At 44.1% G+C, this 24668-nt stretch overlaps 1 protein-coding gene across 1 annotated transcript in view; it reads left to right on the plus strand.

The window, feature by feature from the left end:
• Positions 1 to 24668, plus strand: part of KLHL14 (kelch like family member 14) — a gene marked incomplete at its 3' end in the record, with an annotated part of 116536 nt that overhangs the window by 22973 nt on the left and 68895 nt on the right. The window contains exon 2 of the mRNA XM_080714415.1: positions 14765 to 14886. Coding sequence (XP_080570541.1) covers positions 14765 to 14886 — 122 coding nt within the window. The remainder of the gene's footprint in view (positions 1 to 14764; positions 14887 to 24668) is intronic.

Genomic DNA, 24668 nt, shown 5'->3' on the forward strand with positions numbered 1-24668 from the left:
GGGACAACAATACTCCCAGTTGGAGAGCCAAGCAGCCTCGTGGGAGCCTGGCTGAAGTAAGAAACAGATTTAAGAAACATTATAGCTGCCAGGCAGAGTGGCACATGACTGTAATCCCAGTACTTGAGAGGCTGAAACAAGAGGATTGCAGGTTCAAGGTCAGCCTCAAGCAACTTAATGAGGACCTCCATAACTTAGTGAGACCTTGTTTCAAAATAAAGAATAAGATAGGGCTGGGGATATAGGTCAGAGGTAGAATGCCCCTGGGTTCAGTCCCCAGTACCACTCCAGGTAGAGGTTCTACAAAATATCGAAAGAAAGTGGAGTAAGAATCAAGAATACCTTAACATCGGGTAACTTGGATATCCTAAGGTTTGTTGGTTACAGCCAAAAGAGTGGGTAGGCTGAATTTATGAATGAGATCTGGATCAAAACCACTGTAGAAAGTCCATTGGTTTTATATTTTTGTTAAATTTGCTTATGTAGTAAATATTCTATTTATAATCAGCATATCATGTGGTATCTGAAAGACTTCTAAGCAATAAAAACTCTAGAATTCCAAGGATAGTTTCCAAATGAGAGCTTATAAGATTACTAATTATGCATAATAATAATAGTTATCATTTGTTAGTTGATTACTATGGGAACTCCATAAACATTTTTCATATGTAACCTAGATATTGGCAAGGGGTTCCCAGATCTAGTAAAATTGCTTCAAAACCCTACAGTTTCATAGCCTGAGGAAGTCCCAAACTCATTGCTATTGACTAAATGTCTGTGTCCCCACCGTCCTGAGATTCAGATGTGAAATCCTAATCCTCAATGTGACACAACGTGGATATGGGACCGAGTGGGATAACTAGGTCATGAGGGTGAGCCCTTGCATAAGATCAAACCCTTATAAGAAGACACAGGAAGCCGGGAGTGGTAGCACACACTTGTAATCCCCCTGCTTGGGAGGCAGAGACAGGAGGATCGTGCAGGTTCAAAGCCAGCCTTGCTGGCTTAAGAGACCCTGTTTCCACATTAAAAAAAAAAAAAAAAAAAAGTATAAAATAGGCCTGGAAGTGTAGCTCGGAGGTAGAAGGGTTTCCAGGAACCCCAGTACCACAAAAAAAAAAAAAAAAAAAAAAAAAAAAAAAAATAAGAAGACACAGGAAATAGCCTGCTTTTCCTTCCTCCCCCTCCAATTCCTCCCATCATGTAAGCTAATAAGCAAGAAGCAGGTCCTATCCAGTAATAAGTCTGCAGACAAGCTCATTTTGTACTTCACAACCTCCAAAACTGAGAAATGAGTATCTGTTAAGCCACCAAGTCTGGAGTATTGTTATAGCAGCCAGAACTGACTCAGACACCCATCCTCACATCTGTGAATCTGTGGGGTCTCCTGTTTCCCTGGCCTGTCTTGCATCCCAAGGCACTCTCATATGCCACTTTCTCACTACCAGATGCAAAATTCTGATTACTGCTTTTATAAAATACTTAACCATCATGGGTTTAGGCAAGTTCGCCGAAGGGGGAAGATCTTGGGATGGGATCATAATTTTTTTGCTCTACCCAGCATCTCCCTACTGGATGACATTGAAATAATTTATTATTAGCTAGGTGTGGCGGCGCACTTCTGTTAGGAGACTGAGATGGAGGATCACAGGTTTGAGGACAGCCTCAGCAACTTAGTGAAATTCATCAACCTAGCAAGATCCTATTTCAAAACAAAATAAAAAGTACGAGGGTATATCTTGGAGATAGAATGACCCTCAGTTCAATCTCCAATACCCCCACACACACATACACACACACACACACACACACACACACACACACACACACAGAGTAAGAATAAAAAGCACTAAGTTAAGGGTTGTTTTTTTTTTTTTTTTCTTCCCTTTACTGAGCAGAGACACTCCTTTTTCTTTCAAGGTATCAACTAGACAAAGGACATTCCAGGCCTGGCTCTAGAAGATGGTTTTTGTTACAAGTAGCAACACTTATGTTCCCATTTCACCTTTGTGATTTCATTTTAAACTTTACAACATTCTTATAAGAAGATATGATTGTTCCTATTTTACAGAGGAGACAACTAGTCAGCCCAAAGGACATCAGCATAAGAAATGGCAGAAAGAATCCCAGTCTGACTGACTCTCAGTTTGAAATGAACTCGGCTTTATGATTACCTACGCTAGTTACTTTGCCTCTTCAAAACTTAGTTTTTCCATCAAATTTTTTATTAAAAAATGGCTATATGTAAGGAATTATAGAGTAAAATCCCAATGATTTAGTATCATTTCAGAGTGAATGAGTTAAGATAATTAGATAAACAATGAAAATACAACTCTTCATTAGTTTTAGCAATATAATTTGGATCTGGACAGAGGCCACCTGCTTGTCATCCTGTGAATTGCACAAAGGAATGGCTGGTACCATGCTGCTGCTGGTTAGTGGCACTTACTTAGCACTGTTTGAAATACTTTACATGAGTTATTTTTTTAATCCTAAAAATTAAGAAGTCCATGCCTTATATCTCTTGTTGTCCTTTTTAATTTTTTTTAATTTGGTATTGGGAATTGAACTCCATCCAGAGCATTCTATCTCTGAGCTACACTCCCAGCCCCATCCCATTTTTTCCCTTTCTTTTTAATTTTGAAATAGGGTCTTGCTAAGTTACTGAGGCTGGATTTGAACCTGAAATCCTCTTATCTCAGCCTCTCAGATACTGGGATTACAGGCATGTGCCACCACCCAAGCTTGTCATTATTTTACCAATAAAATTAGAGAAGGACAAAGAGGCTAGCCCAAGTCACTCAGTTCTGAAGAGCTGAAAATAAGCATCTCACCTTAGCTCTGGGTCTGCCCCTCAACCACTGGGAAGTTCTGCCTTAAAGCCTTGATGGGGCAGGCATAGGAATGCACACCTGTATTCCCAGTACTTGGGAGGCTGAGAATGGAGAATCAAAGTTCAAAGCCATCCTCTACAACTTAAGGAGGCCTTCAACAACCTAGTGAGAATCCTGTTTCAAAACAAACATCCTTTGTGGTGACCCACACTCAATTGTAATCAAAGGATTGAGGTGGGGGGCAGAGACCAGAGGATCACCTCAGCTACTTAGGAAGGCCCTTCACAACTCAGTGAGAACCTGTTTCAAAAAAATAAAAATAAAAAGACTAGCTGGGCGTGGTGGCAGATGTTTGTAATCCCAGCATTTGGAAGGCTGAGACCAGAGGATCGCAGTTCATGGACAGCTTCAGCTACTTAGGCCCTCCGCAACTTAGTAAGACCCTGTTTCAAAATAAAGAATAAAAAATAGGGCAGGGGGTGTAGCTTGGAGGTCTAATGTCCCAGGGTTCCATCTCCAGACCTACAAAGAATAAAAATAAAAAAAATAATAAAAGGACTAAAAAATAGGATTGGGGGTGTAGCTCAGAGGTAGAATTGCGTCTACCTCCTAGGTTCCATTCCCAGTACCACAAAAACCAAATAAACAAACAATAAAAATAAAACAAAATTAAAGGTCCAGGGGTGTAGCTCTGAGGTAGAATGCCCCTGGATTCAATTCCTAATAACACACACACACACACACACACACACACACACACACAACACACACACACGTGCGCGCGCGCACACACACACACATTAATTAATTAATTAATTTAAAAAGCCAATGATGGATGGAATTAAGTACCAGGAGGAATAGGGAATTCACTTCTTGTTCCCGCTATTTATAAAAGTACCTGGAGTATAATAGAAGCTCATTGAACAATTTCTAAGTAATAAGTGAGTTGAAACAAAACATCTAAATCATTAAAAATAAGTATACACACATAGCTATTGGAGGTATTTTAATTAGAAAGAAATACAGGATAGGAAAAACTTGCCTCAAAAACACTTGCTTTAAAATAATCTAATTTCTGCCGGGCGTGGTGGCGCATGTTTGTAATCCTCGCGCTTGGGAGGCAGAGACAGGAGGATCGCGCAGGTTCGAAGCCAGCTGTGTGCGCTGGTTTAGGAGACCCTGTTTCCAAATAAAAATGTAAAAATAGGTCTGGGAGTGTAGCCCGGAGGTAGAAGGGCTTCCAGGAACCCCAGTACCACCAAAAAAAAAAAAAAAAAAAATCTAATTTCTGAATGGGACCCAGTACTACATTGTGACCACTAAAAACCGTTGTGGTTTTAAGAAGCCTTAAAACAGCCAAGTGTGGTGGCAAATACTTGTAATCCCAGTGCAGCTTGCCTCAGCTACTTAGTGAGACCCTATTTAAAATAAATAAGCTGGGGTGGTGCTTGTAATCCCAGCATTCTGGAGGCTGAGACCAGAGGATCACAATTCGCAGACAGTCTCAGCTACTTAGTGAGGCCCTCCGCAACTTAGTGAGACCCTGTCTCAAAATAAGGAATAAAAAATAGGGCAGGGGATGTAGCTTGGAGGTAGAATGCCCCTGGGTTCCATCCCCAGACCCACAATAAATAAATAAATAAATAAATAAATAAATAAATAAATAAATAGTAGGCCTGGGAGTGTAGCTCAGAGGTAGAGTGCTCCTTGGTTCAATCTCCTTGGTTCAATCCCCAATACCACACACACAAAAAAGAGGCCTTAAAACAAAGAGAGTGTTTTTCCTCGATCACATCATGTGTTGTAGTGTATATGATTTTGACCTTTATGTTTTAAAATGAACTGTGATAGTCTGGGGTATATTGAATGCAATAACCAGCATGGTAAGGAGAATGGGGATTTTCAACATGAAGACATTTGACAACTGTCTCCAGTGTTGAAATCCTGTGTACTTCTCTAGAAGAGAAAGTGATTCAACTCCGTATAGGAGAAAAAAAACGTTAGCTAATATAACTGTCCAGAGACTTTGAGCAACAGAGTATGGATCTGCAAAACTAAGGTCCACTTCATCATAAGCTTCTAAGTAGACAAGAATTGATACTTATAAAAATACTTAAAGCCAGGCATTGGGATACAATCTATAATCCCAGTATCTCTGAGGTTGAAACAAGAGGATCACAGGTTCAAGGTCAGTCTCAGCAACTTAGCAAGAACCTCTTTAAAAATAAAAGATAGTATAGGGCTAGGGTGTGAATCAGAGGTAGAATTCCCCAAGATCAATTGTCAATGCAAAATTAAATAAAACTAAAGAATTTCTACATTATAAGAAAACTGGGCCAATTTTCTGATCACATATTAGAATCTACTAGAAGGTTGTAGAACCATTTTTTTTATGAGACAAATTGATTTATTAAATTGCATATATTTTTCTTGTTTGCCATGAACCAGAAATAGTTTCAAGTATGGGAATTATATTGTACTACAGTTAATTATTTTATCCTTTTTTTCTTTGTATGCATGAGATTCCAAGATGTTATTTTATTTTATTTTTTTAATTAATTTATTTTTTAAATTTGTGCATTGTAGTCATATATCAATCACATTGGAGTACAAGACTTGAGAGGATATACAAGCACACATCATCCAATTAGCCCTCCTCCAGCCCCCATCCCATTCCCTCCCCCTCCCTCCATCCCACACTTCTTTGGTGATTTACTTTGATACATTTGTTTATGTACCTCCTGCATTTTAAAGAGGCTCCGTCCTCCAGTATTACATACCCTCTGATTGGTCACATTAGTTGCTTCACTATAGGGCCCTTTCTATAGCTCAACCTCTTCCTGTTGCCCTTTTCCTCCTAGTTATTGCTGATTAAGAGAAGCGTCTGATTTATATTTTCTGCGATATTTCTCTGTGCATGCTGCGTTGCAAGTACCGATCCCACTCTTGACGGTCCCAGTAGTGGCCTGGCTACTCAGTGGACTGATCCAGACCTCACTGGCTCAAGCAGCGGCCTTGCCTCATGGGAGGCCCCAGGTCTAGTCTCGCTGGCCCCTGCACCGGTCTAACCCCTAAGCTGGCTTCGGTCCCGGCCTTGGAGGCCGCAGGAGTGGCCTTGCCTCACGGCAGGCTCCAATGCCGGCCTTGCTGGACCCAGCATCGGTCTCACCCCTCGGCAGGCTCCAATCCCGGGCTCAGAGGCCCCAGTACCAGCCTTGCCTCATGGCAGGCTCCGGTGCCGGCCTCGCTGGCCCCAGCACCGGCCTAATCCCTCGGCAGGTTCCGTTCCCGGGTTAGGAGGCCCCAGCACTGGCCATGTCTCACGGCAGGCTCCGATGCTGGCCTCGCCTCACGGCTCCGATGCCGGCCTTGCTGGCCCCAGTACCGGTCTAGCCCTTCGGCAGGTTGTTATCCTGGCCTCGGAAGCCCCAGTACTGGCCTTGCCTCACGGCAGGCTCCGATGCCGGCCTCGCTGGCCCCAGCACTGGCCTAACCCCTCGGCAGGCTCTTATCCTGACCTCGGAGGCCCCAGTACCGGCCTTGCCTCAAGGCAGGCTCCGATGCCAGCCTCGCTGGCCCCAGCACCGGCCTAACGCCTTGGCAAGCTCCGATCACGGATTTGGAGGCCCCAGTACCGGCCTTGCCTCAAGGCAGGCTCCGATGCCGGCCTCACTGGCCCCAGCACCAGCCTAAACCCTCGGCAGGCTCCGATCCCGGCCTCGGAGGCCCCAACACTGGTAATGCCTCACGGCAGGCTCCGATGACGGCCTCACTGGCCCCAACACCGGCCTAACCCCTCGACAGGCTCTTATCCTGGCCTCAGAGGCCCCAGTACCGGCCTTGCCTCAAGGCAGGCTCCGATGCCGGCCTCACTGGCCCCAGCAGCGGCCTAACCCCTCGGCAGGCTCCAATGCCGGCCTTGCTGGCCCCAGCATCGGCCTTGCCTCAAGGCAGGCTCCGATGCCGGCCTCGCTGGCCCCAGCACTGGCCTAACCCCTTGGCAGGCTCCGATCCCGGATTTGGAGGCCCCAGCACTGGTCATGCATCAAGGCAGGCTCCGATGCCGGCCTCGCTGGCCCCAGCACCGGCCTAACCCCTCAGCAGGCTCTTGTCCTGGCCTCGGAGGCCCCAGTACCGGCCTTGCCTCACGGCAGGCTCCAATGCCGGCCTCGCTGGCCCCAGCACCGGCCTAACCCCTCGGCAGGCTCTTGTCCTGGCCTCGGAGGCCCCAGCTATGGTCATGCCTCAAGGCAGGCTCCGATGCCAGCCTCGCTGGCCCCAGCACCAGCCTAACCCCTCGGCAGGCTCCGATCCTGGCCTCAGAGGCCCCAGCACTGGTCATGCCTCAAGGCAGGCTCCGATGCTGGCCTCGCTGGCCCCAGCACCGGCCTAACCCCTCGGCAGGCTCTTATCCTGGCCTCGAGGCCCCAGTACCGGCCTTGCCTCAAGGCAGGCTCCGATGCCAGCCTCACTGGCCCCAGCACTGGCCTAACCCCTTGGCAGGCTCCGATCTCGGATTTGGAGGCCCCAGCACTGGTCATGCACCAAGGCAGGCTCCGATGCCGGCCTCGCTGGCCCCAGCACCGGCCTAACCCCTCAGCAGGCTCTTATCCTGGCCTCGGAGGCCCCAGTACTGGCCTTGCCTCACGGCAGGCTCCGATGCCGGCCTTGCTGGCCCCAGCACCGGCCTAACCCCTCGGCAGGCTCTTATCCTGGCCTCGAGGCCCTAGTACCGGCCTTGCCTCAAGGCAGGCTCCGATGCCGGACTCGCTGGCCCCAGCACCGACCTAACCCCTCGGCAGGCTCTTATCCTGGCCTCGGAGGCCCCAGTACCGGCCTTGCCTCACAGCAGGCTCCGATGCCGGCCTTGCTGGCCCCAGCACCGGCCTAACCCCTCAGCAGGCTCTTATCCTGGCCTCGGAGGCCCCAGTACCGGCCTTGCCTCAAGGCAGGCTCCGATGCCGGCCTCACTGGCCCCAGCGCCGGCCTAACCCCTCAGCAGGCTCTTATCCTGGCCTCGAGGCCCCAGTACTGGCCTTGCCTCAAGGCAGGCTCCGATGCCGGCCTCACTGGCCCCAGCACCGGCCTAACCCCTCGGCAGGCTCCGATCCCGGCCTCGGAGGCCCCAGCACTGGTCATGCCTCAAGGCAGGCTCCGATGCCGGCCTCGCTGGCCCCAGCACCGGCCTAACCCCTCGGCAGGCTCTTATCCTGGCCTCGGAGGCCCCAGTACCGGCCTTGCCTCAAGGCAGGCTCCGATGCTGGCTTCACTGGCCCCAGCACCAGCCTAACCCCTCGGCAGGCTCCGATCCCGGCCTCGGAGGCCCCAGCACTGGTCATGCCTCACGGCAGGCTCCGATGCCGGCCTCGCTGGCCCCAGCACCGGCCTAACCCCTCAACAGGCTCTTATCCTGGCCTCAGAGGCCCCAGCACTGGTCATGCCTCACAGCAGGCTCCGATGCCGGCCTCGCTGGCCCCAGCACCGGCCTAACCCCTCGGCAGGCTCCGATCCCGGCCTCGGAGGCCCCAGCAGTGGTCATGACTCAAGGCAGGCTCCGATGCCGGCCTCACCGGCCCCAGCACCAGCCTAACCCCTCGGCAGGCTCTTATCCTGGCCTCGGAGGCCCCAGTACCGGCCTTGCCTCATTGCAGGCTCTGATGCCAGCCTCGCTGGCCCCAGCACCGGCCTAACCCCTCAGCAGGCTCCGGTCCCGTCCTCGGGGGCCCCAACACTGGCCTTGCCTCACGGCAGGCGCCGATGCCGGCCTCGCTGACCCCAGCACCGGCCTAACCCCTCAGCAAGTTCCAGACCCAACCTCGGAGGCCCTAGCACAAGCCTTGCATCATGGCAGGCTCCAATGCCGGCCTCGCTGGCCCCAGCATCGGTCTAACCCCTCTGCCGGTTCCAATCCCGGCCACGGAGGCCTCAGTAGTGGCCTTGCCTCACAGCAAGCTCCGATGTCGGCCACTGGCCCCGGCGCCCGCCTAACCCCTCAGCAGGTTCCGATCACTGTCTCTGTGGTCTCCACCACCATCGCGGAGAACTCTTTCAACACCGCATTTCTCCTTGGTCTCCGCTAAACTCTCTCCTTATATGTGATGTCTGAGATTCTTAACAATATAGAGAAATAGCAGTCCTCTTTCACGGCGAATTTTTCCATAAGTTCCAGTGCATTTAGATAAGTTTTGTCTGCATCTCCAGTGTCCTGGCATCCATAACGGCTTTCTTACCACCTCTCCGATATTTTTCTTTATCTTTTTCTGTTCTGGGCCCGGTTTCTCCAGGGGTCTGGCGTGCTACTCGCAGTTTGGCCCGGGACCCAGAGTCCCGCGACCCGGGCCCCAGCTGGTGTGCCCCGCGCGCGACCCCTGCCCAGAACCCAGCATCTTACTGGGCCTGGTTTCTCCAGGGGTCTGGCGTGCTACTCGCAGTTCTGCCTGGGGCCCAGAGTCCCGCGACCCGGGCCCCATCTGGCGTGTCCAGCCCGCGACCCCCGCCCAGAACCCAGCGTCTTACTGGGCCTGGTTTCTCCAGGGGTCTGGCGTGCTACTCGCAGTTCGGCCTGGGGCCCAGAGTCCCACGACCCGGGCCCCATCTGGCGTGCCCAGCCCGCGACCCCCGCCCAGAACCCAGGGTCTTACTGGGTCCGGTTTCTCCAGGGGTCTGGCGTGCTACGCGCAGTTCGGCCGGGGCCCAGAGTCCCGTGACCCGGGCCCCATCTGGCATGCCCAGCCCGCGACCCCCGCCCAGAACCCAGCGTCTTACTGGGCCTGGTTTCTCCAGGGGTCTGGTGTGCTATGGCGCAGTTCGGCCGGAACCCAGAGTCCCGCGACCCGGGCGACCCGGGCCCCAGCTGGCGTTCCTTGTCTTGTAGAACCATTTTTAAGGCTTCCTCCCATTGAATCATGATCTCTAGGAGTTGAGAACTGAAAATCTCTATCAAAAATCTATTTTTTGCCGGGCATGGTGGCGCATGCTCGTAATCCCAGAAGGCTGAGACCAAAGGATCACAGTTTGCGGACAGCCTCAGCTACTTAGTGAGGCCCTCTGCAACTCAGGAAGACCTGGTTTCAAAATAAAGAATAAAAAATAGGGCAGGGGGTGTAGGTTTGAGGTCGAATGCCTCTGGGTTCCATCCCCAGACCTGAAAAAAAATCTAATTTTTTAAGCTGGGTGTGCTGGCATACACCTGCAATCTCAATGCTTAGGAGGCTGAGACTGGAGGATTGCTGGTTTAAGGTCAGTATCAGCAACTACGTGATGTCCTCATAAACTTTGTGAGACCTTGTTTCAAAATAAAAAATAAAATGGGCTGGGGATGTAGCTCAGAATACCCCAGGTTTAACTCCCAGTATCACACCCACACAAAAAACTAAAATGTTTACACACACCCCCAAGGTACTTATAACTTACCACACTTGAGAATCACTCAACTAGAGTACCTCAAAGTTTTCTTCTAACACTGATTTTATAATTCCTAAAACACTGCAGAATGACTACTGCTATAAATAAAGAAAAATTGTTTAGAGTCTGTAAAATGAATTTTCCCTAAGTGGATGTGGGTAGTTCTAAAGTGTCCAAGAACCAGCTGATTTCTTTTCTTTTCTTTTCTCTTTCTTTCTTTCTTTCTTTCTTTCTTTCTTTCTTTCTTTCTTTCTTTTTTTTTTTTTTTTGGTGGTACTGGGGTTCTTGGAAGCCTGTCTACCTCCGGGCTATACTCCCAGACCTATTTTATATTTTTATTTGGAAACAGGGTCTCCTAAGCCAGAGCGCGCAGCTGGCTTCAAACCTGCGCGATCCTCCTGTCTCTGCCTCCCAAGCGCGGGGATTACAAGTGTGCGCCACCACGCCCGACACTAGCTGATTTCTTTAATGGTTTAAATATCTTATTGCAACCTAATGAATTAACACCTTTTTTCATCTTTCATGGAAAGGATAACTTCATCTGGCCTGCTTCCCAACTATTAAAGTTACAAATCACTGAAATATAAATAAATGAGACTTTGCCATACTTAGAATACCAATATGATGAAAAATTTGTTTACACCAGGAGGTTTTAGGTCATCCTTCAATCATTCATCCCCAGAATCAAAGTAGGTGTGCGCCCGAGCACACACACGGGGACACACACCCAAATGTGACACATGGTAAATGTTAGGCACTTACTGAGATGGAACAAAGGAGACCTTCAGATTCCATCGCCTTTTTAACTGTAGGCTTCTGGATCTAAGAATCTAAGAACTCAGATTAAATGCATCCAAATAATACTATTGGTCATGTTACACTCAACTTTTTGCTTAAATTTTCTAATTTTTATATTTTAAATACATTACTTAGTACCCATGACACTTATGTGAATTATGAGAGGAATTTTTTAAAATAACAAAAGTTCATACTAATTTCTATTATATTGATTATCTATAAAAAGAACATGTATTGCCAGATGAAGAAACTCTAATTATTGCAATAAGGCTACATTTGTAGATTTTGCCTAATCTAAAATTAAACCTGTAAAGCTCTGCTGAAATTATTTAGAAAAAGAATAATTGAACCCCCTCAGCACAGTTAGTTCCAACTCCCTTCATTTTACTTTTTAATTCACAAGCTATCTTTTTGGGTTTTTAAAATGGTGTTTTCAAATTGAAGTTCACACACATCAAATAAATGGCATGATAATCAGGGGTTCAATATCCAATACAGATTCATTATTATCTGTCATTATTGTCACTGTCACTGTTGTAATTGCACATTGTAAAAAGAATGAAAGCTTTTCCACAGGAGTCATTCACATGTATTACTTTCTAGGAGTAATTGAATAGTTGACATTGCAGTTTTATCAAAGTAAAATATGGGCTGTGTTTTCTCATTTGTATTATTCTTAATCAGTGAGAAATACAGAGTCATGTCAGTTAGGTCCCTTTATTTGGATCAAGAATTTCATAGTTTTAGGTAATGCCCAAATATAGGTTTTCATATAACAACTCTTGAAATTTTCCCATCTGTCTATAAAATGGAGACTTAAACCTACTGCAGTAGGCTGCTTTGAAAGTCAATGAAGAAACTGGTGGGACTACTCCAATGGTTCTCGATTTTATGTTTTCTTTCTTCTGTATCATGCAACTTCTCGGGAACTTTAGCCTATTTTTGGTTTCTATGTAGTTCACCTTCTCAAAGTAGAGCTTAAAGCTTTGTTTAGAATTGAATGGTATTAATGCTGGATTCAAAAATTGAGTAACACAAGCTTTAGAGACAAAAATGCTCCAGATGAAATGTCATAATGCACTGAATGAATGACAAAATAAATATAACAGTGCAAAAGATTGGGAATGTGTCTCCTCTAAGAAGGTAGATGATAGTAGACTCAAAGTGCTGCCCTTTTGTAGAAAACAAACAGCAGGGAAGACAGGTAGAAATCCTTCCCTGTAATTCTTTTCCATATTCCCTGCAGAGACCTAGGTGGCTTAGTTATTCATCTTTTGTGAAGTCTTGCATTACTTCTAGGCTACCTAGCTCTCAGATCATGTATTGCTACCAAGGGTAGAGGCCCTTACCTTCTGCTAACTATTCAGTGACATGTGTATTGAAGTTTCAAGTCAGTTCTTAGAGGAAAGATGGAAAGTTGGATCTTTGGGCAGAAAGAGTAAAGACTCCAGATACTCTTCACATCCACACAGATGGTTGGTCTCTCTAAGTCAGTGTAGAAACCACCAGTGAGACTTGTCCAGGGAAGCTGACCTCATCAATGAATGAGATAACCTTAGAAACATATGTGAGCCATGCATTTATCTCTTCTTCCTATTCATTGAACGCATTTTAGAGGTTTACATTTATTCGTCAATGAATACAGAGGCTTATTTGTGTTGCTTTTGCCACAAGCACCACTTAAGTGTGTCCTTTCTTCTATGTCTGTCCTGTCAACAGCCAAGAATCAGGACTTGCATTTGAACAGATCTGTCTGCCCTTGGTAACTCACAGCAACCTAAAACGACCCTTTGCTTTCATTTCAACTTCTCTTACACGCAGAGAGTGGTTGATTATTTGGACTAAAACTACAGTGAAAAAAACAGCCATACATCAGTTCTGTGACCATGCATATATGAAATTGTATGGCACACGAATTATATGTGTATTGTTCCCAAATAAATAAAAGTGCTCATTGCTCTGATTTTCCTTGACCCCTCTTACAAATCCACCCCAATCACTGAAATCCCCAATGGATGGAGCTTTTTCCTGTTTTATTCTGGTTGTGTTTGCCAGCTACTGGTCTCTAGGGAATATGGGTACAGTTCAAAGGTACATTAAATTTAAAGAAGCTGGGCTTGTTTGTTTTTTTTGTTCTTTTCCCTCAGCTATATCCACAATACAACACAATTAGCATTGCAAGCTGAGGTTGCCTTAGCCATTCTTTTATAAGCAGGGCTCCCTCTATTGAGGAGTTTAGAATGCAGGAGTTTCTCCAGAAGGTAATTTTTTTTTTTTTTTTTTTTTTTTTTTTTTTTTTTTTTACCACAGAGGCTTACACAATTCATTCAGGGTACCAGAGTTTTATTAAAGGAATTCTCCCCTTCCTTCATATGAAAATGCCATTAACTGTATTAAGTGAACTCTCTCAATATTAGGCTCTTAACCTAAACAATGCTTCTTCACCCAGCCTATTTCACCAAGCATCCTTGAATCAAAAGGGGCTGAATATACCATAATAGATTCAGAGCTGTGCTATGGGTTGTGATCATATTTGAGAAGGACCCTTTTGTACTTATTGACTTTTCCTTTCAATAATGGTTGTCCCGTTTCTGCCGCCACCACCTTGAGGCTTTCAGGTAAATGAAAAGTTCAATTATATGTAAAGTGATGTTAAATCAGCAGGCCCCTTGTGGGGGTCTGGACCTCCTCTGCCTGCTTCAGTGGCACGTGTGTGCAATCCATTACTGTTCCTGAGGGTTGTACATCCATCAGGTCGCGTGCGCCGGCCAGGGTGCATCTTATAGCTTTTACTGCATATGAGACGTTGCAGGCCTGTTCTCAGGAACTGCCAGGCAGACTGGGAATCACAGTCACGGTTAATAGCAGCGAATTGCCAGCTCTTGATGGGTGGGTAGTCACTCCTTTCAGTGGTTGCCCCCTGGGGGAGAAGGTAGAAAAACAGAGGGAGGGAATTAGAGTGACTTTGCACAGTCGAGCAGGTTCATGCCGCTGGATCAGTGGCAAACATTGGCAGGGCTCCACTCTGGGGAGGCTCTCAACAACATCACAGTCTCATTTTTACCAATTGGTGCTGCTGTATCGCCAGTGGTGCACAGGGGGAGAGCAGAGGGAGGGTGAGCTGGGAGTGGGGGGAAGGGGATGGAGGCAGAAGTCTAAGCTAAATTAAACAAATGGAAAAAATAAAGCACCTTCAAACTGGTAAAGCCACCCCAGTTAGCCCTGTGCTACTAATTGTACCAAACTGGTATCCAAAGTTCCCCGAGTGATTAAAGAGTTGGCTCACAAGCTCTCTGCATAACCTTAATTTTTTCAAGGTTCTTTGAGTGGAGAATGGCTTATAATAATGATTTTGACTAATACGATTTTTGACATGCAACTTTAATGCTTAACCTTAGTACAACTCCAGAGCATTTCATGTGTACTCAGCTGTAAAGAGTGATGATTTAAAGGGATAATATAAGAAAAAGGTCGTTCTAGAATGAACCTCTAACAAATTGCATAAAGGAAGCTTATTATTCCGTGAGTATAGGGATATGCAGCTCTTCTGATCATTTTTCTGCTTGGTTCAAAAAAAAATGTTGAGACATGAATGGGAGAAGAAACAGGAAAAAATGAAATAGAAATCTGCAAGCAAAGAATATTCTTTTGATGGTTATGATTTTGTTGCCACTAAAAAGACTCTACAATAATGTGGTTATTCATCTTCTCTTTTGTTTTGGGTGAAGAATTCGCTCTAACAAGAAAATGCTGTTGCTGGTTGGAGGGTTACCGCCCGGACCCGACCGGCTCCCCAGCAATTTGGTTCAGTATTACGACGATGAAAAGAAGACATGGAAAATACTCACAAGTGAGTGACTTATTTATTTACTTGCCCATTTGTTTCAGGTTAGAGCTGTCTTGATTTCGAAAATGAGCTTAATCAAATTAGGCATTGTATTGATTTGCTACCCTTTGGAGGTTTGTTTGTGTATTGTGGGGGGATTTAGAGGAAAAGACTAAATTAACACTGCAGAGGTGGCCAGTTTGGTGGTTGAACAGGCCTAAATATAACCGGCCTAAAATCACTGTCCTGGCTCCTGGCTCCGCGTGTGTCGCAATGGATGGGGCTGGGGAGAGGGAGCAGAGGCCTCCAGACACCCTTGGGTTCATTTTTTGTTGATTGAAAAGTGAAAGGTTGCTTAATAGGGCCAGTAGGTTTTTTTTTCACATTCAAATGCTTGTTTAGCTCCTCGTCTCTGTAACTAACACTCATTTTCATCTTTAGACATTTTTTCTCATTAATCTTTTGTCTGTGGAGCCGGGTCTTTAGAGAAATGCTCCTAGATGCTCCACAGCTTGGATGGACAGATATATTCATGGCCTGTCCCAGCACATTAAATTGTGCTTGCAAACTTCCAGCCAAGAGTCTCTTCCTCCCCTCCTTAAAGGGTGACTGTGTTTTACAGCAAGCCTCTTGCCTTGGGCACTGAGATTTGGAACTTATTGTTATATCGGTTATGATTCCCAATCTGACTCAGAAGGGGAATCAAAAATCATCGTTTCTTGAGTGCAGCAGGCTGTGTGCACCAGTCCCCTCGTGGGCACAGTGGCTGCACTGGTCAATAAAACTAAATTTTAACTGTCAAAATGGCCCAGAGCTGTATAGATAAAATAATAAATGAGCAATTTTGATCCATAAATCAAAGCCATACATTTAAAACTGATAAAAGCGAAAGTTAAGATTTTCTTACTGTGTATGTCTTTTAAGCAGTCCTATATTTTACCAGATTGTGTTTTTTATTTTTTTTATTTTAATTTATTTTTTATTTTTATGTGGAACATTGAAAATGGCATACATTCAGACTGTGCTTGGTGCCCTCTCCCCCCCACCGCTTCCTCTCCCCCCAGCTTCCCCTTCCCCCCTTCCAACAATGAGTGTCCACGTTAACTATGCTATATTCATACTTCTACACATTACCAAAATGTTTTTTAAAACTTTTTTTTTTTTTTTTGCTCTTCCTGAAAGTCCTTTAAAAATAATGGAAGCAGGACAAGAGTTTGCCCGTAAGACTAGAAGAGGAGCTGAGACATGTGAAGTGGTGCTTGAAATAGCGCGCTTGGGAGCTGGTCCACCCTTGACACCCACAGTGGCACTGTCCAGGCACTGCAGGAAGTGGGGGAGCTCACTGGACGCCACTCTAGTGGTGGCCTGGTAGCAGGGAGATTAAGAAGGCAGAAAGGAAGGAGTGAGAGGTGTTTTCATAAGAATTTTATTCTTTTATTATAAAAATATCCCTAGTAGTGGTTTAAACATCTGAACGATCAAGCTATATTTTAAAGATTCACTAAAAACGAAAGCTCAAGTATAATCAACATCAGGCGTGGACATTTGATCAACAGAAAAAGCCTTCCCAGAGTGATACATAGAGATGAGGAGGAAGGAGAGGAGAGGCAAAAGCATCTCAGGGAGAAGTGACAGAAGACACCAAGGAACGGGGAGCGATTAGACCAACTAGTAAAGGGTTCTCATTTACAGACCCACCTGTTTTTCTAAGTACACCATGACCCATCCAATTTGCTACTTATTTGAAGCCCTCCTGTAGAGACAAAAAAGATTGATTAAAACATGGTGAACCACACCTTCGAGAGTCTTTTGTTTAAGCCTGACTCAAGATGGGTTGACCATAGAACTTGTTGCCTGAACTGGAAATTTTTAGCATGGAAGGGGAGACCTGTTAATCATGCGGAGTCAACCAGGACAGACCAGAGCGTCTGGTCACCGACTGAGAGCTTCACATTGTGTGATTTAAATTCCTGCTTGGAAGGGAGGGTGCAGTAATAACTCGTGAACTTAAAATCCCAGTTGAAACCCACATCTCTGACTTCTAGCAAGTCATAGAAATATTCTGAGGCACAGTTTCTTCATTTTGTCAGTCATTTGTGTGGGGTTTTTTTTTCAAATAACATTAGGTTTATAAATCATCTAAATATAGTATGCACTCGGTAAATGGCAGGTATGATTGCTATCATTTTAACACCACCACCAATATTATCTTTATACCATGGAAGTATCAGTCTCTGGGCACAAGATGCCCAGAGATCTCTGTCCAAAGGGAAGGAAAATAACGTTCTAACTGACACGGCAGTTGGACCCACTGCTCCAGAACGCAGAGCCCATTTTCCATATTTTTCATAGGCCAGGTGTAATAATCTACAGGCTAAGAAGTAAAGATAAATGAGTATCTACTGACTCCACTTACAACATTAGAAATGGAGGAAAATAAATAAATTGTGCACACGGATAGAAAAGTTCTTATAATGGGAACATACATAAAGTTTTTGAGCCCTACTTCTATACTCAGACATACTTTAAAGCTTTGAAATAAATGTTTATTTTCTTATACTTTTAATTTTACTGCATCTTCTGTTTTAACAAATGGACTTTATTTTCTGCCAGGTTGTGACTGCATGGTCCTAAGTGAGGGCAATATTTTTTACATTTGTTGAAGAAATACAAACGGTTTAATCTGGATATTTTATGTTGTTGAGATTTTTTGGGAGGAGCACTGTGAATTGAACCAAGTGGCATTCTACCTCCAAGCTACACCCCCAGCCTTTTTTATTTTATTTTTTACTTTGAAAAAAGATGCCACTAAGTTTCTGAGGCTGACCTCGAACCTGCAATCCTCCTGTCTTAGCCTCCCAAGTACTGGGATTACAGGCATGTTCTACCACACTCTGCTTGGATTGTTTTTCACTTGGGCTTCTTATTTAGCCAAATTGAATAACTAAGTCAAATAACTGATAAATTTCACTCTATTTTGGTCATGTTATTGCAGATGAAGTATTATTTCTCAAAGGAATAAGAAAATATCCAAACTGCCCCCAAATCTGGCGAGATATTAAAGATTGCAGAACTTGTCACTTATATTCTTCTGCGCCAGAAGGTATGCTTAGCTAATTTGTCAGGGAAATGAGAGTGATGATCTAACACAGGAAACAGTCTCCTTGTCTGGGATCTGGCTATTTATTGACTGTCTTTATACAGACTAACATATCAACAAGCAAGCACCTGAAACCTGAGGCTGGCGACTGCTTTAGAACCTTAGTGTGCTTTTCTTGCTTAGCTTGAGCAAGTGCTTCCCAGCGCCCACACAGATGTGCTCCTCTTTAAAAGATGCCAGTTCACAGGCAGAAGACCGGGTGCTGTCCTGTGAGCCACACCACTATACACATTATATAGCAAAGAGGGGTAGAAGAATTAGAAGGATTTGGGAAGCACTGCATTAGGTGCACTTTTTTTGTTTTTGCAGCGATGGGGACTGAACCCCAGGGACATTTTACCTCTAAACTACACCTCTAGCCCTGTATATTTTTTTAGTTTGAAACAGCGTCTCGCTGAGTCGCTGAGGGCCTCAGGAAGTTGCTGAGGCTGACCTTGAACCTGCAATCCTCCTGTGTGCTTCCCAAGTACTGAGATTAGAGGAGTGCACCACCACATCTGCAGGGGCGCACTTCAGTAACAATATACTGAATGGGGTGGGGGTGAGGGGTTGGGACAGCTAGGTCTATATAACATAAAGAAAACAATTCACACAGTCAACCAGTGGTATGTACCATCCAAAGCACAGGAAGCAGTACTCTCACTGAAAGGACTGTTTTGGTAACACGCTGGCCCAAACTGCATTTTCACTTTTCTTTCTGGAACATCTTAATATGTCTTTATAGGATCAGTGTTTAAGAACAGTGATGGAGCTCCCCCGCCTCTATCAGAGAAATACTGAGGAAGAACATAAAGATGGTGTAAAGCCCTTTGTAAATGTGTTCGGTAGGAACAATAAAATTGGGCATTTTTGTTTTGTTGTCTGTTAATAGTGAAAAGGAAGTCGAGATGCACTTCTGTTAATTTTTATTTTCCAGTCTAGCTTTTCTTGTATTTCTCACTCCTATACTTAGTCTCCTATTTCATTCTTAACTTATTAGAAAGCAGGACAGGAGACATGAATACTAAAGTGTGCAATGCAAGAAACGTGTCTCCTGAACTCTGCAGACCCCAAGTCTTCACTTAAAGATCGTATGAGACAATTCCCATGGCTGCTGGGTAGTTAGTGTAACAGTCTTCTTATATACCCAGGTTTTTTATGAAGTCCATACCTTACATTTCTCCCCACGGGATAGGACATTGACAGTGTCTCTTGTGACAGTGTCTCCATTTATGTCTCCCGTGAACCAATTTCTTTACTGCTGGTTGAAGGTATTTCCCAGGAATGGGATTCCTTTTTTTTTCACAGCTCAGATAAGATACTTTATTTATTAGATCCTTCCCTGTTGCTTTCTTTCAGCAATGACAGGGCAAAGGACTTGAAAATATAAATTTGTTTTCCATGTGTTAATTATGACTCTCCCTTGATAAGATTAGAATGAAAGTTCCCTAGGGACTCTGGACAGGCCCTTCCCTTCCTTTGTCTGCTCTTAGTCCCTTCATGAGAGGTGGGGGGCCCTCGTTCCTCTTCCCTTCACATCAGCTGCAGGTCTTTCCTCACTGTGTAGTGCAGGGATGCAGGGCCCTTCTATTTTCCAGGCATAGGAAATAAAGGAAACCATTATTGAGTAGTTTCTAGGACATCTCCTCTTAGCTCATGGTGGACACTTAACTTGATCCCATTCATGTATGAAGAGTTGTGGGGCTGATTGTCATCAATGTCTTTTAGAAGAGTCACAAAGATCAGAAAGCTTGTGGACTTTCCATACATGTTTTTAAAATGTACTTTATAGTAATCCAAGTAACTTGGGAGGCTGAGACAGGAGGACATCAGATTCCAGGCCAGCCTCAGCAAATTTGTGAGGCCCTCAGCAATTTAGTGAGTCCCTGTTTCAAAATAAAAAATAAAAATTGGATTTAGAGACTTCCGGGAAGATGGCGACCGAGAAAAGCGGGGCTTAAGAGCCCCGCTAACAACAAATATCCATTACCACAAAATCAGCGCCTTTCAAAGCCAGAAAACAACATCACCAGAGAAACAAAAAAAAATCACCAGGCTCCAGAGAGAAAGCGGACTGAGAACAGAGCCACAGAGGATATCCTCACGCCCGAGGACGCAGCAGACGCGGCAGCAGCGCCATACTGCCGGCGAATTCACGGGACGGCCACAGCAAGCCGAGGGGAGCCGCTGCGGAACAGCCAGGTGGGATTTCTCGGCGCAGAGGACATTTAAAGCTCCCAGTGTCTGAGCTCAGCACACGCTGCAGGGATTCAGAGTGGAAATCAAAACCAAGAAAAAAAAAACAAAAAAAAACACCAGCCCAACAGCCGAGGGCGTAGCAGCGGCGCCATATTGCCACCGGCGGCAGCAGCACGGAACTCACTACAGCTACATCTGCGTACTCAAGAACAGTGAGTCAAATTGCGGGCCACAGCGGAGAAATCCCAGTACTGTACTCACTGGGACTTGACCCAGTGGGAGAGGGGCGGTGGCAGTGATATCACACCATAGGAGAACGTGCAACCTGGCACCCCCCACGGTCTAAAGCAGCCTCTATCGACTCCCTGGGTCGGAGACTCTGTGATACAACCCAGTAAAGGAGTAGTGGGGTCTGAGATACTACTGACTCGAGATCCAGAGCACCTTAAGTGAAGTCATAGTGACCCAAGGGAAGAACCCAGAGAAGGCACAAACTTCCGAAATCATGGGAAAGAGGAATAATACTGGAGCAATTAATGCTCACAACCCCACAACATCAGAACCCGATAAAACAGAAAATCAGAGATTTCTAGAAGATCAAATCAGGAAAATAACTGTAGAAATAATAGAGGTGCTTCGAAAAGAACTCAGAGAGAGCCAAAAAGAGATAAAGGATGCAATTAATGAAGTAAAGGCCTCAATTCAAAGCACAAACAACCGATTAGACCACATGGAGAACAGAATCTCGCTCTTAGAAGATGATCATTCCAAAAATGAACGCATAGTTTCTAATCTAGGAAAAAATATCCGACAGCAGGAATCTGATATTGAAGAAATATGGGCCCATTTTAAGAGAGCTAACCTAAGAATAATTGGAATAGAGGAGGGAAAAGAAAGTGAAACTAAAGGGATCAACAATCTTTTCAAGGAAGTAATAGCAGAAAATTTTCCAGACATAGAGCAAGAGGTCGATACGCAGGTCCAGGAAACGTATAGAACTCCCTTTAGACAGGATCGGAGAAGAGGATCCCCACGCCACATAATTGTCAAAATGACCAATGTGGAAGCCAAGCAGAGAATCTTAAAGGCAACAAAAGCAAAGGGCCAAGTGACATTCAGAGGCAAACCAATTAGAATCACTCCAGACTTCCCAAACCAAGTTATGAGAGCCAGAAGGGCTTGGAGTAACATATTCCGAATTTTGAAAGAAAACCACTTCCAGCCAAAAATTTCCTACCCAGCAAAACTTTCTATCAAATTAGATGGAGAAATAAGAAGCTTCCATGACAAACAGAAACTGAAGGAATTTATGTCTTCAAAACCAGCACTAGAGAAAATACTCAAAGAGATTAACTATAAAGAAGAAATAGGTAACACACATCAGAACTAGAGAAACAAGATTTTCCATCCAACAGACAACTAAGATTGGTTATCTGTGGAGATTCATTATTTATGTTAGTCTGTTACCTATCTCTAAAGGGTATTGTTTGCCTTTATTGTTGTTAATTTTTAGGATTTCTAGTTGGAATATTAATATACCTTCAGGTATAGCATTTGGAAATATTTTATCCCATTCTATTAGTAACTCTTAACTCTGGTTACATTGTCTTTGGATATACAATATGTTTTTTATTTTTTAGGGAGTTTGTATACTCTTCTGTTGCCTGTGCCATTGAAATCATAACCAAGAAATCACTGCCAATTTCAATGTTGTGAGGTTTTATGACCCAGATTTTCTCCTAAAAGTTTATAGTCTTAAGATTTATATTTAGGTCTTTTATCTATTTTGAGTTAATACTTGTATATGGGATTAGGTAAGGGTCCAATTTTATTCTTTTCCATGTAATTATTATGTTTCAACAATATTTAGTTAAAAGATTATTATTTCCACCACCAAATGTTCGTGGAAACCTTGTCAAAAATAACTTGACAATATAGGGAATAATTTAGCTCTAGGCTTTTATTTAACTCCAATGGTTTATATATCTGCCTTTAGAATAGTACTACACTGTTTCAATTATTGTAGCTTTATATGGTTTGAAATCAGAAAATATATATCTTCTAGCTTTGTTCTTTTTCAAGATCGATGTGGGTACCTAGAGTCCATATTCCATATTAGGATAGATTTTTTTTTCTGAAAAATAAATATATAAATATATGATAGTTTCACCTAAAAAATAGAAAAAAATAGATTCTCTGGTAAGAAAGAAAGCAAAAAGAAATATTGAAATGTTATCTTTAAGTCATCAAAAGCTTGGTATCAGACAAATGAAACTGTTATGTGAGATTATCATTTTTAATTTTGGATAAATTGCTATAATACTAGATGTCAACTACTAAGCCAAGCATAGGAGGGGGGGATAGGGAGAGAACGGGGTGGGGATCGGGTGGGGGCTTACTGGGCGATGTGTGCATGTATGTCTACAAAAGTATGTATCCCACTATGATGTATGAATACAGTGCAACAATTAAAAATAAATATGAAAAAAAAATAAAAAAAAATAAAAATTGGGCTGGAGGCATAGGTCAGGAAAAAATATATACTTTCTATAAATGTCAGAAGAATAGTAATGAGAAAACAAACCTTATATAAGACATCGAACTTCAGTTTGAAGAGATAAATATAGGTTTGGTCCTATTCAATATCTGAGCAATGGAGAATGGTTTAATCGCTGATTATTCAAGGAATAATAAACCTGTGAGCTGACACATTCGATTGGACTTATTTCCTTGGTTCTTTTCTCGATTTTGGTCTACTTCTGTTCTCTGAGGATATATTGAAAAGAAAGTCAAGTTAATCAGAAGCTAATGAGCATTTCTTACTGTAATCTGTTTTCAAGGAAATAAAATGTAAATGTGATTGAGGTTTTTGCACCTATGAATTTCCTTTACTCACATTATCTTTATTGCCAAGAACCCAAACATACAAATTATTTAACTTAATGTAATTTGCAGACAGGTAGGTAGGTGTGTAGATAGTCCATTCCTCATTGCTGGAGAACCTGAGAAAATAATGAGGTATTTCCAGAATGACTGAAAATACCTGGAAAAACTTAGACTGGCCAGGTGTGGTGGTGAATGCCTGTAATTCCAGCGATTGGGATGTTGAGACAGGAGGATCATAGGTTTGAAGCCATCCTCGGCAATTTAGGAATACCCTCAGCAACTTAATGTGAATCTGTTTCAACTAGATGGAGGTGTTGCTCAGAGGTGGAATGCCCCTGAATTCAATCACCAATACACCCCCCCCCCCACATACACACATGAATTTGGACCGACTTATAGACCTCATTCCTTTAAGCAGCAGGCAATTTTGTGTATTTTGTGTGGAGGGGGCATTGGGTGTGTGTATGTGTGTGGCACTGATGATTGAGCCTACAGACATTCTACCTCTGATCTACACCCATCCCTGTGGGTTTTTTTTTTTAATTTTGAAACAGGATCTTACTAAAATTTATTGCAGAGAGCCTCACTAAGCTGCTGAAGCTGGCTGCAAACCTATAATCCTCCTGTCTCAGCCTCCCAAGTACTGGGACTACATACCCAGCTAGCAGGAAATTATTGAATGTTTTCTCTGTGTTGGATGGCAGGGTAGAACAGAACATGATTCTCTCTCCTCTCAATATACTACAGAGGCAATTATAATACAGTGTGCTAAGGCATAGATATGGGTAGCATGCCAGAATACATGGAAGCCCCTAATCTAAGCACGGGAGGCAAGGAAGCTCTCCTAGGGACAACTTTCTTTAACTGGACACAGTGGCACTAACCTGTAATCCCAGCTGCCCAGGAGGATGAGGTGGGAGAATCCCAAGTTTGATGCTAACCTGGGCAATTTAGCAAGAAACTGTCTCAAAATAAAAAGCAAAAGAGGCTGGAGTGTAGCTCAGTGGCAGGGCACTTACATGTGAGAGCCTTGGGCTAAATCCCTAGAAACTCACACACACACAAAATAACTTTCTTTTGTTTTAAAAAAAAACATAGGCAAAGAAGTAGATAGAAAAACATTTTAGTAAAAAGGCTTACTTCTGAGAATACCAAAAAGGAAGAGAATATAGTGCTTTCTAGACACTGAGATAAATTTTTGTGTCTATAGGAAAGCCCGAGGTTGGAGTAGTAAGTGACGGGGCTGGAGACTTAAACAAGAACCATCTCATATGAGCACTGTCTCAGGGCATTGTCAAGACTGGGTCAAGAATTAAGAATGTTCGGCTAGGTCTTTAGCTTAGTGGCAGAGTGCTTGCCCAGCATGCCCAGGGTCCTGAGTTCAACCCCCAGCACTATATACACACAGAATTAAGAATTTTGAGTAGGGCTACCCCTCTCGTTTTTATTTTTAGTATTATTGAAAACCCAGCAACCTAAAGGTTGTATACAATAGCATGGCAGTTGATGTCTCTTAGCTTGGAATTTTTTATATGAACTCATGGAGCAATTGTTTCCCTGACTTTAGACAAAAAAAAAAAGG

The sequence above is a fragment of the Muscardinus avellanarius genome (genome assembly GCF_963383645.1).
Source record: "Muscardinus avellanarius genome assembly, chromosome: 17".
In the NCBI taxonomy this organism is placed as follows: domain Eukaryota; kingdom Metazoa; phylum Chordata; class Mammalia; order Rodentia; family Gliridae; genus Muscardinus; species Muscardinus avellanarius.